At 31.0% G+C, this 15,547-nt stretch overlaps 1 protein-coding gene across 1 annotated transcript; it reads right to left on the minus strand.

The window, feature by feature from the left end:
- Nucleotides 1-156: 156 nt before the first annotated feature.
- On the minus strand, nucleotides 157-11,660 carry LOC139519073 (glycine N-acyltransferase-like). The gene is made up of 5 exons (XM_071310851.1): nucleotides 11,509-11,660; nucleotides 7,122-7,235; nucleotides 5,042-5,156; nucleotides 1,358-1,481; nucleotides 157-961 (listed from the first exon to the last, which is right to left on the minus strand). Exons 1-5 carry the CDS (start codon nucleotides 11,587-11,589, stop codon nucleotides 442-444), a joined length of 954 nt encoding a protein of 317 aa, XP_071166952.1. The 5' UTR covers nucleotides 11,590-11,660; the 3' UTR covers nucleotides 157-441.
- Between the last annotated feature and the right edge of the window lie 3,887 nt (nucleotides 11,661-15,547).

The following is a 15,547-nucleotide window of genomic DNA, read 5'->3' on the forward strand; positions in this document are numbered from 1 at the left end:
TCATTTTCAAATGAAAAATAAAAACTACTACTGTACATCATATCATCTTTCCGAATAAATGTAATGTGCATAATTATAGCTATTCACACGAACATTTTGACAAGTACAACTTGCCCCTCATGATCATTTATGCACCATCATTTTAATTTATAAAAGTTACAACTTATGATTACTTTATTTGTAAGTAACAAGGAACACGATATGGAAATAAATAACAACAATAAACAATAACAAATAAAAACCAAAATGATTTGCTTGTTTAGTAAGCTTATAGCAAGTCGTTTAATTTTAAAATAAATATTATGTTGCATGATGAATCTGGAAACTCTTCTGCAGATGCATAGCTAGGAGTTTACTTTTTTTATGATTTAAAAATGATTTGATTTGTATTATTCTCCTTATCCATACTAACACTGCCTACAAAGATTCCGTGAGCTGTTGTCACAAAGTAGTTAGAGGAATAGCGTTGATTTTGAAATGATTTAAACAATCCTCTAAGTTGCTAGATTTGGCTTCTACGGTTTTAGTTACATTTGAAAGACGATTTGGTTGAGCTGGAGGATTATATCTAATCCAAGTCATATTTCCTTCTGGCACCCATTCAAATCCAAATTCCCGAGCTAATTTTATGAGTTGCGTATCTTGAACTGGAATGAATGCATATGCCACTTCTGTTTTTGCAAGACGTTTGCGAGTTAGGTCACTAAGAAGTATATTAAAATATCCACACTGTCTGAATTCTGGTCTTATATACAACATAGCCATAGCGCCATTATACTGCATACAAATATAGGCTAGGAGATTCCCTTCCTTATCAGTTACACAACTACTGTCAAAGTTTTGTACAACCCCAGAGAAATATCCCTCTAAACCTTCCCTGTATCTTGTCGATTCCCAGTCCTCCTTCATTGTTTCTACGTGTTTTTGTTCTAATGTTCCTAGACATATATCATCTGGTATTCTAAAATTATATTAAAAGAATTGATAAACTGTGGCTGGACTCTTTTGTGTATATTTAGAATCTCAAAGATTTAATCACTTTATGAAGAAAAAAATAATTATCAAGTTTTGACCATTTAATAAACAACTGAAGAAAGCTTGAAACAGAAATTTTGACAGATTTTAAACATTTAGAAATTTCATCGAAAAAATGTATAAGGACATGACAAAACCAAAATCTATTGAAAAATAAGCTATTCTGAGATATTCTTTTCTTAGTAAAGAAGTTTTTCTATGCAAAATTTTACAAAAATATATGTATATTATATAAAAAAAAAAAACAACGAATAATTTGGACACTCGGTATAAAACGGCATTGTAAATATTAAATCATATCTAAGTTTAAGAAATATCTTACTGAGGTAGAGGAGGGGGTTCTGGTTTGGTCCAACAGTACATAAATCTGGATTCCTTTGATGTAACAGTGGCGCCATGTTTTCGACTCAGTTCTGTGATGACAGGTATAATATCATTTGGTACACCTGTAATATATGTAAATAACAACATAATTTAAAATACTTAAAAGCTTAATACTAAAATTTATGATAAAAGAGATGATTTCTCATTTCCTATCGTTAATTGTCCATTCTTAGATGGTGACGTTCCCTTGTCACCATCTTACGGTGTATATATATCTCAACTTGTAAGGTTCGCTCGTGTATGTAACAATGTTTTAGATTTTAACGAGAGAAATTTATGTATTACTGAAAAATTATTACACCAGGGTTTTCGATATCACAAAGGTGTCTTCAACCTATGCCAACATTTGATAAAAATATATTCAACCTATGCCCACAAACAAAACACAATAGGTGTTGTTATAATAATTATTAATTAATTAAAGGTAAAATACAATCAGTATATTTAAGCATTGAATATTACTCATTTAAAATTCAATACCAAAAATAAAGCATTTGCAAAATTGAGTCGTAGTAAAATGGAATTATTAAAAAAAGATTAAAAAAAATGACAAAAATTGTTAAATAGATCCCTTGATAAAGGCAAGATTGTGTTGAAATTTATATTAAATTAATTATTAAAAAATAGACTAAATTTCGAGAATAAACACTTAAATATAACAATTCTTGAGATAAAAGAGTTAAAAAGCTTTTTCATTTGTGCAAATTTATATGATAATTTTTATCAGCATTTTGTTGTATTTAAAATGAAGCAGATTTCAACAAGCAACAAAATATACAAATAACACATAAACAAACAACAACCACTAAATTAAAGGCTCCTGACTTGGGACAAGCACATACATGTGTTGGGGTTGAACATGTTATCGGGATCCAAACCTTTCCTCTAACCTGGGACAGTGGTGTTACAGTACAACAGTAGAACGAACTATAAAAATCAGTTGAAAAAGGCTTAACTCATCAGATGGATAAAAATACAAACACTACAAATACAAGTGAACGTGGCCTAAGATATGTCTTACTCCTGAGATAGATTTGCGAAACTGGACCCAGAGACTCAAGGATAACAACATGACACCATTATATTGTGCAGATGCAGCATCATATCTTATATCTTATAGTATGACTTTTAAGACAGTCATATTATTTAAATTGTCTTATTCTCTGTATGTGTTGGATTTAATAGAGAACATTTAATATAGATATTTTAAATAAGTCAGTAATTATGAAATACACCAGTTTCAATAGTGTTGTACATCATGTCATTGTATTTGAAGGAATCTATTTTTAATATATATTAAAAATTTAATATTTTTATCATATATTTTTTATATTATTCATGAGAATGACACTGATAGTCATTTATTATGACTAGATGATTTTTTCTTTAATAAAGAATCATAAATCCTTTTCCCTCCATTATTTCATTATATTTATTTTAAACTAATTACTGTATGAAATAGAGATCCTCAACACACACAATATCTACATTTTCACTAATACATTGTACTTGTAAAAGAAACTGTATATAAAGTATACTTTAACGGTAGGTTTAAACTGGTTGTAAATTGATTAGCCCCTAATCAATTTATGTTTTTATAACACTTAATCTGTAAAAAATTATTCAACCTATGCCAACATTTTTTCATTCAATTTTATACCTAAATTTCAAAATGTTGGCATAGGTTGAATGAACCATCACAAACTAGTCAAAACATTTACTAAATTTTATCATCAGTATAAGGACATCATTCGTAAATATAGCTCAACATGCAGACTTCTTATACGTTCAGGTATTTCACATCCAATATTTTATGGAAATATTCTTTATAAAGCACAAAAATGTCAGTATTCACCTCAGAAGCTAACAAAACCTTTAAATAGACTTATTAAGGTGGCTCATGGGTACAAACATTTTAGCAAAAAATTAAACCTTTATTTTTTCATTACAAATTTATTTTTTATACACTATTAGTTGTCACTTTATGATATGGTACAAAAAACAACCCAAAAAATTGATTTGGTTTGGCCCCAGATGACTTTTAAAATTGAAAAAGCTCCAAATTATCTCCCTTTGGTGCGAAAATGCCAATTTTTTGCCTTAAATTTGAAATATCTTTTTTAACTCATCGGTGACCTATATTTTTTATTATTGTTTTCAAAAAAGCTGTACATAAACTAAATAATTGTAAAATTTAAGCGATTTCTTATATTAGGTTCTTTTTTTATTTCGATATTTCCTCTTTTTCTCCTATTAGTTCAACAGAAAAAAAGGACATTAACAAAAATGTATGCCTCTTCCAGAGGTAGATTTTAGCTTAAATGAACGGTGACCCCATTTTTTTATTTCATTTTTCCTTTAAGTATATGATAAAGTTCATTTATGAAAAAATATAGGGAAATCCTATATTAGGAAAAAAAATTCATTTATACCCAGGAGCCCCCTTAAGAAGGGATATAGTTACGATACTGTTGTCAGGTCATTAGAGGTTGCATATTTTGGCGTTAATATTGATTCACTTATATGGTCTTTGCATCGGAACTAAACACATTTATTTAAAAACCAGTTGTTGGCATGACACGGGTAATGTTCTTCTCATATATGTTATGATGGTATGATACTAAACCCCTCACAGGGAGGATTGTGCCTGATATTCATATGATGAAGACATGATTTTTCAATCAGTTTATTTGAAATCTGGAGCTGGCATGTCAGTTAACTGCTAGTAGTCTGATGTTATTTATGTATTATTGTCATTTTGTTTATTTTCTTTGGTTACATCTTCTGATATCAGACTCGGACTTCTCTTGAACTGAATTTTAATGTGCGTATTGTTATGCGTTTACTTTTCTGCATTGGCTAGAGGTATAGGGGGAGGGTTGAGATCTCGATCACAAACATGTTTAAAAACCGCTGCATTTTTGCACCTGTTCCAAGTCAGGAGCGTCTGGCCTTTGTTAGTCTTGTTTTATTTAAACTTTTAGTTTCTTGTTGTACAATTTGGAGTTTAGTATGGCGTTCATTATCACTGAACAGAACTAGTATATATTTGTTAAGGGGCTAGCTGAAGGACGCCTCCTTGTGCAAGAAATTCTCGTCGCATTGAAGACCTGTTGGTGACCTTCTGCTGTTGTCTGCTCTATGGTCGAATTGTTGTCTCTTTGGCACATTCCCCATTTCCATTCTCAATTTTATAATGTTTGGTTCTTTTTATTTGACGATCAGTGGCAAATATTTGGTCAAACAGATGCGGTTCCGATAAACCAGGGGGACAATCAAAACTTACAAGTCAAGGTAAACTAGTTAGATGAATATTTATAGAACTGAGAATTATGTAAAAGATTCTGAAGTTATTTGACATTTAGGTTAACTGTAGGAACTGTCAGTTGATAAAAGACGGTTTGGGTCCTTTTGATATCGGTTGCCTACTTTTTACAATGAGTGGTTATTTATTTATTATATGCACTATTCAAACACTGGCCTCCTGTTCCGCCAATACACACACTTTAAGTCACGACAAGAAATTCGTACTTACAAACATTACAAAAAAAGACCAATATAAAGAAAGACGTGCAAAGCTTATATTGTGGCTACATTTAGTTTATCATAGTGAAAACCATACCTGTGAAAGTAACGGGTTCCTCCCAGTTAATTACTCCTGGTCTCTGTATAAAGTATTTTAACGCTGTTACACTTTTAGAATGACACATATAAGTATGACTAAAATATCTAGGTACCTGAAAAGATGAGAAATCATGTAACGTAAACATATTTTTTAATTACAATTTTGTTTTCTTAAGTCAAATATCCACACTTCCACAAATGGGTGTTCTTGGTGCAATCAAAGATTAAACGATTCTCCTTTTGTTGACTGAAAGCTATTCAAGGGGTAATAAAACATTTATAACATTTATCCAAAATGGCATCTCAATTTATTTCGAAGGATTTCAATGGGAACTTAGTGTCGTCAATGCCTCGATTTTTGCCCCTTGGTCACCATTGCATGAGGAACATATGTAGAGAACAATTCACACTCATCAATAAAATTTTGAACATTAAGCCATGTAGTTTCAAAGAGGCGGAGGGAATGTTTATATGACCAGCCAGAACAGAAGATTGACTCTGATGGCCATGTTTAATTGTATTACTGTAATTAAAGCCGCTCGTTGTTTCATTTGTTCATTTGGTTTACATTGAGAAGGTTGCCTTGTGGTGTGATATGGGATAGATGTAAAATATTTGATTTCTCGTATATATTTTTATATATCCTTATTTGGAAGTTATTTAATTAGCAGATATATCATTTCTCTTAAATTTTATTTGAATAAATTTTCCCCGGAAAAAAAGAGAAATTCAAAAACCACTAATAAAGTATGTTTTGCTCATTGTTGAGGGTTGTATGTCAATGGTTATTTACATTAACTTTAATTGTTGTCTGGTTCAAATTTTATCATTGGCAATCTAATCACATTTTCTTATTCTATATCACCTTTTTGAAAAGACAAGAAAAAGTATTAGTCTTTTCCTTCTTTGGTTACACAGGTCTGTTTATAACATTATTTGAACTCAATTAAATTACGTATATCTACAAGTGTATATTGGTTTCGGTATCGAGTAACAAATCATTTTTAAATGTGTTTACATTTGTGAATTTATAGGACACAAAGTCCTTGTCCTTTAATCAATGTGACCTAAATCAATTGAATAATATCATATTGTATTGTGTGGATCACGGTTTAAAGATATATGGTATAATATATATATACGTATACATACGAAATCCTAAAACGATGTATGTACCTCAAAACAAACGTTAAGTTGTATTGACATTGAAATAATGAGGAATAATTAACTAATGGGAGGATGAAACAAACAAAAGAACATTGCCACTTCCCCTGTCTCTATAAGGTTGGTGGCAGCAACATGTATTTGCCTTCTATTTTTAAGTTATTTCTCAAGGTCAGTGCATATACCTTTAGTCAGCCCTAAAATTCACTTATTGTATTCGTCATAAATCTTTAAACACAAATATACATCATTCTTTATCCTCCAATCCCCCTTTTGTTAATGTGAAGGGACAAACATTCTTATGCATTAACATGTACATTCGACGTCTAGAAATATTTGCATCGAAATCCTCCATTTAGGTAGCTCAGCATTCATTTCGGTAAATGGTTGTTGTTTCCCTGTGTCTAAGAACAAATTAACAATATATCATATATTAAATAAACTACGCCTGGGAATCTTGCGCATGGTGGACAGGATAAAAATATTGCCTTATAACAAGCCACATACAGGTCTCTCAAAGAATTGTTGCAATGGTACATTAACGTTTACACAATCCATACATGTAAGAAATCGGTTTTATCTTCCCCATCCTGACCGGATGTGGCAGACGGTATTTATACATCCAGCACTCGACAGAGCTGACATCCTTCCTTTCAGCCAGGTGCGAGAATATTCAAACATTGTGTCTATTACATTAACACCTTCTGCACTGATATGTAAATTACTTCTGAAATTCCAAGAATAACTGTTTTTCGTTACATTACTTTTGAAATATTCCTTTGAAAGGGAAAACAGTTAAAGGCTATTAGAGAACGTTGACTTTTGGGCTTTCTTGTACAAAATATAAATTTAAATGTACTCTGGAACAATGATAACAGTGTTTCGACATTGCATTGTAAGGATATAGTGAGTACCTGTTTTTCTGAATGTGGACGAAGTATTATACATGACCATGATGGCCAGTTGTCAACCAGTACTTCATAACCTTGCAAATTACCATTTACAAAACTTCTTATGACGTAATAAATCTGAAAAAAATGGAAAGATATGGAAACATTTTTCAAACTTGCTAGAAATTTTCAAATGTGGATATTGTAAGTACATAGTTATTTCGACTTATAATTGTTTCGTTTTTCGTTCATGTGTTTAGGGATCCGATTCCCAAACATTATGTTTATAAATGTATATTTCTTTTTTTTCTTTGTGCATAATTACTACCGGCTCTGATCAGTGATCGTGTTAAACATGTTTTTGCTAAACCCTCCCCTGGTCTGGGACAGCAGCGTATCAAACTTAAAATCAGACTAGGAATAACTTATTTTTTAATGAATATCGTACATACGGTGTAGATTCTGGTTTCAAACTGTAACAGTAGTAGGATAATCATGTCGTTTAAATAAAGGATTTCTTTGCTTTTCAATGAGAAATTTTGAAACATGTACGGCTTCAGATTATAACAAAATTTGTGTATTCGTCCAAACACAAAGAGAGCAATGCATTGATTGAAAATTGACAAGTGTCTTCCCTTATTCGCGATACAAAGCAATTCATCTATAAATAGGAAAACAAAAAACTCAAAAAAATATCTTTCGCTAGATTGACTCTAAACAATATTCATTTATGACCGCATCATGCATTTTCAATAACACACGCTATACCCAAAACGACAATGGAACTCGAATTTCTATTTCTTGACAATTTCCCCTTTCAAAAAATCGGACGCAAACTTGACCCTTTTAAAGCACTATGAAGTATTCTACATAGAAGAAACAAACATGATTATATTTGTAGAACACTTTATAGTATTAAGCATTAACGATTTAGGTACACACAATGAACCAATGACGATCTATATACGTCGATGAAATATTTAATTTCGTATTTTCGTTCTGTTTATTTACAAGTTTGAATGACTGTAATAGGTATGGTGTAAATATTGTTTTAACATATATATATATTCTGGGCTTCCAAATCAAATATTGAAACTATATCTTGATACATTTGGCACAAAAAAAGACTGTTGATATACTTGTGTAACAAATTGATCCATGCAAATAGAAACTAAATTTATTAAATGCACCAGTTACCTGCATGGTGTATACATTAATTATGTCATCAAAGGAATACAAATACGGAAATCCTCTTATCTACCGATGACGTAACACGCTATTGAAATACTGTAACACTTTATATGTCTGCACAAGTGCATGTATTAGAATCGATTGATATTGAATTCATTGCCAAACTTTTTCATTAACATATGTTTTATCCTAACGCAAGATGCATGGACCCTTGATGATATATCCGACTTTATCTGGGTTATAAGTTAGAACGGCTGAAATCGCAACAGACACTGTCGCATTTAACCGTAAGGCAAAAGGCAAAAGGACAAAAAACCACGGCCAAAAAGCCACAAGTTTTGTTCTCAAATTAACAAACTAAAGAATGTTTCTTTTATTTGTGTCTCTATTACTTCTTACACATTTATCAATTGTCCGGCTCATATTAACGATCACAACAATTTTGATGAGCCTGAAATGAGTGATGCATCGTTGGTGAGAATCGCTAATTATAAAAAAAGAAGATGTGGTATGATTGCCAATGAGACAACTCTCCACAAGAGACCAAAATGACACAGAAATTAACAACTATAGGTCACCGTACGGCCTTCAACAATGAGCAAAGCCCATTCCGCATGTGATCTTGATGACCAATAGGTAAAAATCTGCATATTATTAAACATGAAATAATGAATCAAATATATACATGTATGTTCAAATATTTACATGTACCACAAACTTTATTTCTTTAATTTTTCAAATTTATTACAATTGTAATTCATCTTGAAACACATTGATAACATAATTTACCATTGTGAAAATCGTCCTACTTTTCGAACACATGTCATAAAGTAAATTAATCCAGAATCGAGACCACTGTAGATAAACCTGACCTAAAACAAACAGATATTGAAATATTCACCCCCGTTATGTGGAATCCTTAGTACTCAAATATTGATTTTCTGTTGAAAAGGTTTTTACACTGACGTTTGAGAACTTGCAAAAATACTTCAAAATCTTTATTAGCCCGCGAAAACTGTATTGCACAGTATGAATATATGTATTGAATTCTATTTGTAACACTTTATGTGTCCAATAGATTACAAAAAAAAATTCTGAACTTGAACTCGAATGGTTAATTTTAAGACTTCACTTCACAAACAGTCGTGTTTGGCAAAAAAATGCCATGTTATAGAACCGACTATTGCAATGCGCAGAGTCAAAAGTAGAACATTATTTTATGTTTAATCCGGCGATGACTAAAAGTAGCAGTGAATTCTGATGGTGACTCCTTTTCTTGTGTTTGATATTATATATTTATGTAATGAGATTTTTAAACGTTGCTGTTTTGGCTTATATTGTTCGTAATGTGAGTTCAACCATCACAAATATATATTCGATAAAAATCATAAAACGACTACTACCGAATAAAATGTTAAACGCAGTCAATGCGTTTAATATTTCAAAGTTGTCCTTGAATTTAAACCAAGTTAACATCCGGCTGCATACTATTTTTTTATTGAATAACTGGTGAATTCCTTAATAGAGAGCAAAATGGAAAATGTGTCGTTTCGGCATCATGTGTGGTTGGTCTTTTTTTTTCTTTTTTTTTCTTGTTTTTTAATCACATATACAAATGTATAAACACTTTTTGTTTTATTTAATTTTAAAACCGTTTATTTCTCTTCGTATTTAAAAAAAGAATTTCTAATTCAATCGAATAAAAAAATAGAAGAACCTTTCAACCTGTCTTCTTTTCCAAATAACGAACAAAAATTTTAAGGACAAAACAAAATATTCTGAATCCTATACTATAGCGTCAAAAAGAAAGCCTTGCTATAACTGTTATTCTTTATTTCTTTAAATGACCTTCTCCGTAAAGACGGTGACTTTCATTTATGATTGTTGCATAATGTTACTACTTAAATTATTAAATTTTAAAACCTAATAAGTCACATCAATTATAATCTTGAAGGCTGTTTGTAGGTTAAAACCAGTTACATGTGTAACATAACGTCTGCAAGCTATGTATATATTTCTCCAGGTCAACTTTAATACATATTTTTTTGTCATATTACAAATTTTCTTATTATCGAATATTACATAAAAAAAAGTAGAATAGAATATGACAGTACTATTATTGACCATACAAACCACCTGACTCAGCCGATAACATAGAACTATTATTGACCATACAAACCACCTGACTCAGCCGATAACATAGAACTATTATTGACCATACAAACCACCTGACTCAGCCGATAACATAGAACTATTATTGACCATACAAACCACCTGACTCAGCCGATAACATAGAACTATTATTGACCATACAAACCACCTGACTCAGCCGATAACATAGAACTATTATTGACCATACAAACCACCTGACTCAGCCGATAACATAGAACTATTATTGACCATACAAACCACCTGACTCAGCCGATAACATAGAACTATTATTGACCATACAAACCACCTGACTCAGCCGATAACATAGAACTATTATTGACCATACAAACCACCTGACTCAGCCGATAACATAGAACTATTATTGACCATACAAACCACCTGACTCAGCCGATAACATAGAACTACACAAATAACGACCAGGAAGAAAATACATGGTCTTAATATCCTGACTTGATATAGGCATAAAAAGGTGTTAGTTTAAAACAGTTTTACACCCGGCCCGTACAAACTGTCGCCCCCTTTTGCTTATCAAAATAAACAGCCCAGCCTCCAGATATAAATTACGAATTTCTCAACACCAAGTTCTTACCTAGATTTTAGATTGCGTCTCCTGAGGTATTACCACTAGTGCACCCCAATATTAGAAATATTGAAAAAAATATTTAAAATTTAAAATCACCAAATACAGCTGGATTTAAACCAAATAATAACTTAATGAATGAATTGGGGTGGAAAATACGTCGCGTTATATAACAATGGTAGCAGTTAAATGGAAGAATCAATTGATTAACGGATTTTTTTTCTAAAATATTAACATGCATAACATTGGCACTCATACCACATCTTCATATATATATATATATAACTAGTTCGTATTACAAATTAAATTAATCTTAAAATATACAATATATGTTGGTATAATAAGTCGGAAATGTTTGTTGATATTTCTATACAAGGCGCCGCAGTGCATATCTTTAAACTAAACCAAGTGAAGGAATCAAACATGTAAGAGAAAAAAATAAACTTCTGTATGATATCGATAGTTTACCTTTGCCGTACCTGGTAATGTTTTCCTCAGTTCTTTTTCTAATTCCACAACTTCATTTTCATTTAATATTTGATAAATCATAATTCCTTCATGCAATACACATGTATAGTATGTCGATTATACCTGACGTAAAGGTATACAAATGTATTTGTATATATTTTTACCTGTTTTCACGTGACCAATATTTGATCTTCAATGGACCAGGTAGTATTTTTTAAGACGATCACATGTCCTTGCCATGTTATGTTAGTGGATAGATTTAACAATTCGGTCACTGTACTGTAACGTACACTTGACCCATTGATAGACCCTGTTTAAACTAGATAACTTTGTTTTTACTATCCTTTCCGAGTCCTGTGATATGACTCTGAATTTAAAAACGAGGTACCCTCAATTTGTGTATAGGGTATTATTTTTGCATATGATTGTATACAGCTTGTTTTACATGTAAATATATATCGTGAACTGTTGTTTTTGTTTGTTTGATGATGAATCACTGAACATGCTTTTACTTTTTTTATAATATTTGTATAAGGAGATGCTTTTTTTCGGAAAAAAATCTAGAGGCTTATTTCTAATTTTTTAAAGTTCAAATCAGGGCCAATTTCAGGGCAATAATTTCCATACTATAATTAATAGTGTAACAGCCTGATTTGTACTGTTAGAAGAAAATAATATTATGTCCTAAATTATGAATACTTATAAATTACAAGATTTTATCAAATTTCGCAAACGTTTAAAAGGAACTTCCAGACAAAAACAAAATTCGAATGAAAGGACAGCAATTCAATTAGTTAAAGATCATTCGAGGCAAACGTTTACATAACATGTATATCATGTGCAATTTTGAACAAGTTTTGTATTCAAATGCAATCAAGCATTTCCCTAAAGAATATTTTGATTATATGAATATCTGTTTAAAAATTTTGAAATGTAGTTTAAATATACCTCTATAAAAAAAAAGCCTGTTCACTATCCAAATTACTGTGTTCCATTTACTTTCCTATTTTGACCTTGTGAGAACAACACAAATATAGGAAAGTGTCCTTGACTATTGTTAACACGAACAATAGCTATATACGTAAAGGAAAAGGATGTACTTTACATCAATGAATCAATGTTCCAAACAATGCCTTTAAATGCATGGAATTGTGGACGTGCAGACAATGCAATCCGCGAAATAAACATTGTATTTCACATGATGTTTTATAACGTTTAGAGAAATTCATTGCATATCCAATCGGTCTTTTTAAAGTATACATGCTTACTTAAGAGTAAACCTAAAAGCCAATTTAAAATAGGGTTTTCAGGTGGGGAACTGAGATCATCATCAAAAGAAACTAGATTTCAAGTATAATTTCCTGTTTCTCATCGCATCATTGATTATTAATTTATTAATCAAATACACAAATAGCTTGATTGATTGCCGTTCGTTAAGGTGGTATGGGAGTCTAAAATAAAGATGATAGAATTTGTTCATACTTTGCCAAAACGTCGTATCTATTGAATCAATGCTATGTTGAAAAAAATAATAAAAATGATAGGTCATCGCGCATTTTCTCAAGCTACAGGACGTGACAAAATCACACGTTTTGTATGGATTATACAGGAAAAAACACCATTTTGGGATTAGAAACTAAACAAAATGATAGAATTGTTAAATACTTAAGGAAAAGAGAGCTTTCAGACAATGCTTTGAGAATATAAAAAAAAATAGGGTCACCGTACGTTTTTTCCGGCTAAAATACAAAATAGGAAAATTCCATGTAGAATCCTTCAGAAAATGCATAGAGTTATTTCCCCTTAAAATGTCAATTTAAAAAAAAAAATAACCAACATTTGCAAAAATATTAATATGTATTTTTGGTTCTTTTGAATGAAAAATCACATTGAATATCTACATTCCTGCATCAAATTTTGCTAACTTGAAAGAAAATCTGGACCTTTGATTCTCTGTTTTTTACAATCCAAGATAGAGGAAGACACCCATACCTCCTTAAACGTCCAGCAGCGAATATTTCAAGAATCTACGGGGTGAAATGTAAGGAAATATGGAATGTCATTGAAATAAGGATATGTTGGTTCGTGTAGAAGTTTTCATAAACAAAAGGTTACCTTGGTCATTAAAAGTGTTCGTGAGCAAACAGAGAACAACGCATTCCTTAGTATATACTCGACTGAAAGTAAACACACATCCCTTGCATGACTGTATAAGTTTAAAGTTTAATGCAGGGAATCATATTTCTCTAACCTAGTCACCCCTGGATAAGACGAATAAGATTTATTGTAGTCAAAAGTCATTTGAGATATTCATTCAATTTATTTATTTAAATATGCATATTACACATTTTTACGTTGAGGAAATGTAAATTAAAGTTATTGAAGTCAAAAGTCATTTGAGACATTCATTCAATATATTTATTTGAATATGCAAATTACACATTTTACGCTGAGGAAATGAAACTGAAGAAATGTGACAAAAATACAGTCTCCTTTTAAAAAAAACGAACCCCCAAAAAAATCATAACAATATTGAGAATGGAAATGGGGAATGTGTCAAAGAGACAACAACCCGACCAAAGAGCAGACAACAGCCGAATGCCACCAATGGGTCTTCAATACAGCGAGAGAAACTCCAGCCCTCGGAGGGGTGCTTCAGTTGGCCCATAAACAAAAATATATACTAGTTCAGTGATAATGGACGTCATGCTTAACTCCGAAATATACACGATAACTAAAATTAAAAATCATACAAGATTAACAAAGGCCAGAGATTCATTCAGTATCCAAGATTTGAACATATTATCTGAAATTGGCCCTGCTTTGAAATAAAAACAAAAGAAACAAAATGCATCTTCTTACAAATATTTAGATAAAAGCATGTTCGGTGGATTCATTATAAAACCAAAACAAAAGTGCAGTGATAATGAACTACTTGATTTCGATAGCATCACTTTTAACCTTATTCTCAGTTTTGGTCTCTTTATTTACCCTATCGTCCAGTAATTTCAGTTTAAAACACAGACACTATTCTATTACATTTAATTTGAAGTAACAATAATCTGGTGTTGTATCGAAGTTATGTTTATAAGAGGAATATAATTGAAAATTGACACGTAGAAGGTGTCAAAGAGACAACAAACCGACCAAAGAGCAGAAAACAGCCCAAATGCATTTTTTTTTTCTAGTAGAGTAAATTTAAAAGTCATAGTACATTTCCCTTCAAAGCAGCACTTAATCGATTTTATTTATTTTATCTATATTCAGATACATTTGTATATATGTATAAACTGATACAGTTATTGAATTAAAATTATATAAATGTCTAAGAATATAACTTAAACACGCTAATTTATACATTAAAAGTTCTATTAGAACATCCGACTAAATAACCATCGGTCATTTTATACAAAAGAAAGGAACTGCCCAATTACAAGACACCTTTTAAGCGTCACATTTCAAATCATTGAGAAAAATCAAAATTGGGATACACAAGGAAGACAAAAAAGAGAGAGATTTTGGATGCACCAGTTACGAACTCTTGAACCTGATGGACTCAATGAGAGAGACGAAAAAATATTTAAAAGCAAATCAAAACCATAATTATTTTGAAATCATACAAATTAATTTATAGAAATTCATACAATTAATCGAACATCTATAAATGTGTTAAACTTTTATTCCAACTTCATGTAGTTGTTGCTACAAACATATTTTTGCAACATCAATCAATATGTTACACTTTTCCTCAAATCTTGTATAGATTAAGCTACAAAAATACTTTTTTTGTCATGCATCCGATTTCACCTTGAGAGATGCACACGCCTGATGAAGCTAATTTGTTTAGCGAAATATTCCGTATTTCTATTTAAAATCTAATAGAACTTTTAATGTACAAATAAGCGTGTTTAAGTTATATTCTTAGACATAATTATATATATATTATATATATTTCATTTTGTGTTTTAGGGGAAGGGGATTATTTTTTACTACCCAGTACTAGTGACCATGTATATGTATCACCTATGTAGTTCTATAT

The sequence above is a fragment of the Mytilus edulis genome, chromosome 4 (genome assembly GCF_963676685.1).
Source record: "Mytilus edulis chromosome 4, xbMytEdul2.2, whole genome shotgun sequence".
Taxonomy (NCBI): Eukaryota; Metazoa; Mollusca; class Bivalvia; order Mytilida; family Mytilidae; genus Mytilus; species Mytilus edulis.

What these genes read in the sequence shown, in the direction of transcription:
- LOC139519073 (XM_071310851.1), bottom strand. Translation starts at nt 11,589, where the DNA reads ATGATTTATCAAATATTAAATGAAAATGAAGTTGTGGAATTAGAAAAA. An exon ending in GTCCACATTCAGAAAAACAG is followed by an intron (nt 5,157 to 7,121) that starts GTACTCACTATA and finishes TCATCTTTTCAG; the next exon opens with GTACCTAGATATTTTAGTCA. An exon ending in GAACCCCCTCCTCTACCTCA is followed by an intron (nt 962 to 1,357) that starts GTAAGATATTTC and finishes ATATAATTTTAG; the next exon opens with AATACCAGATGATATATGTC.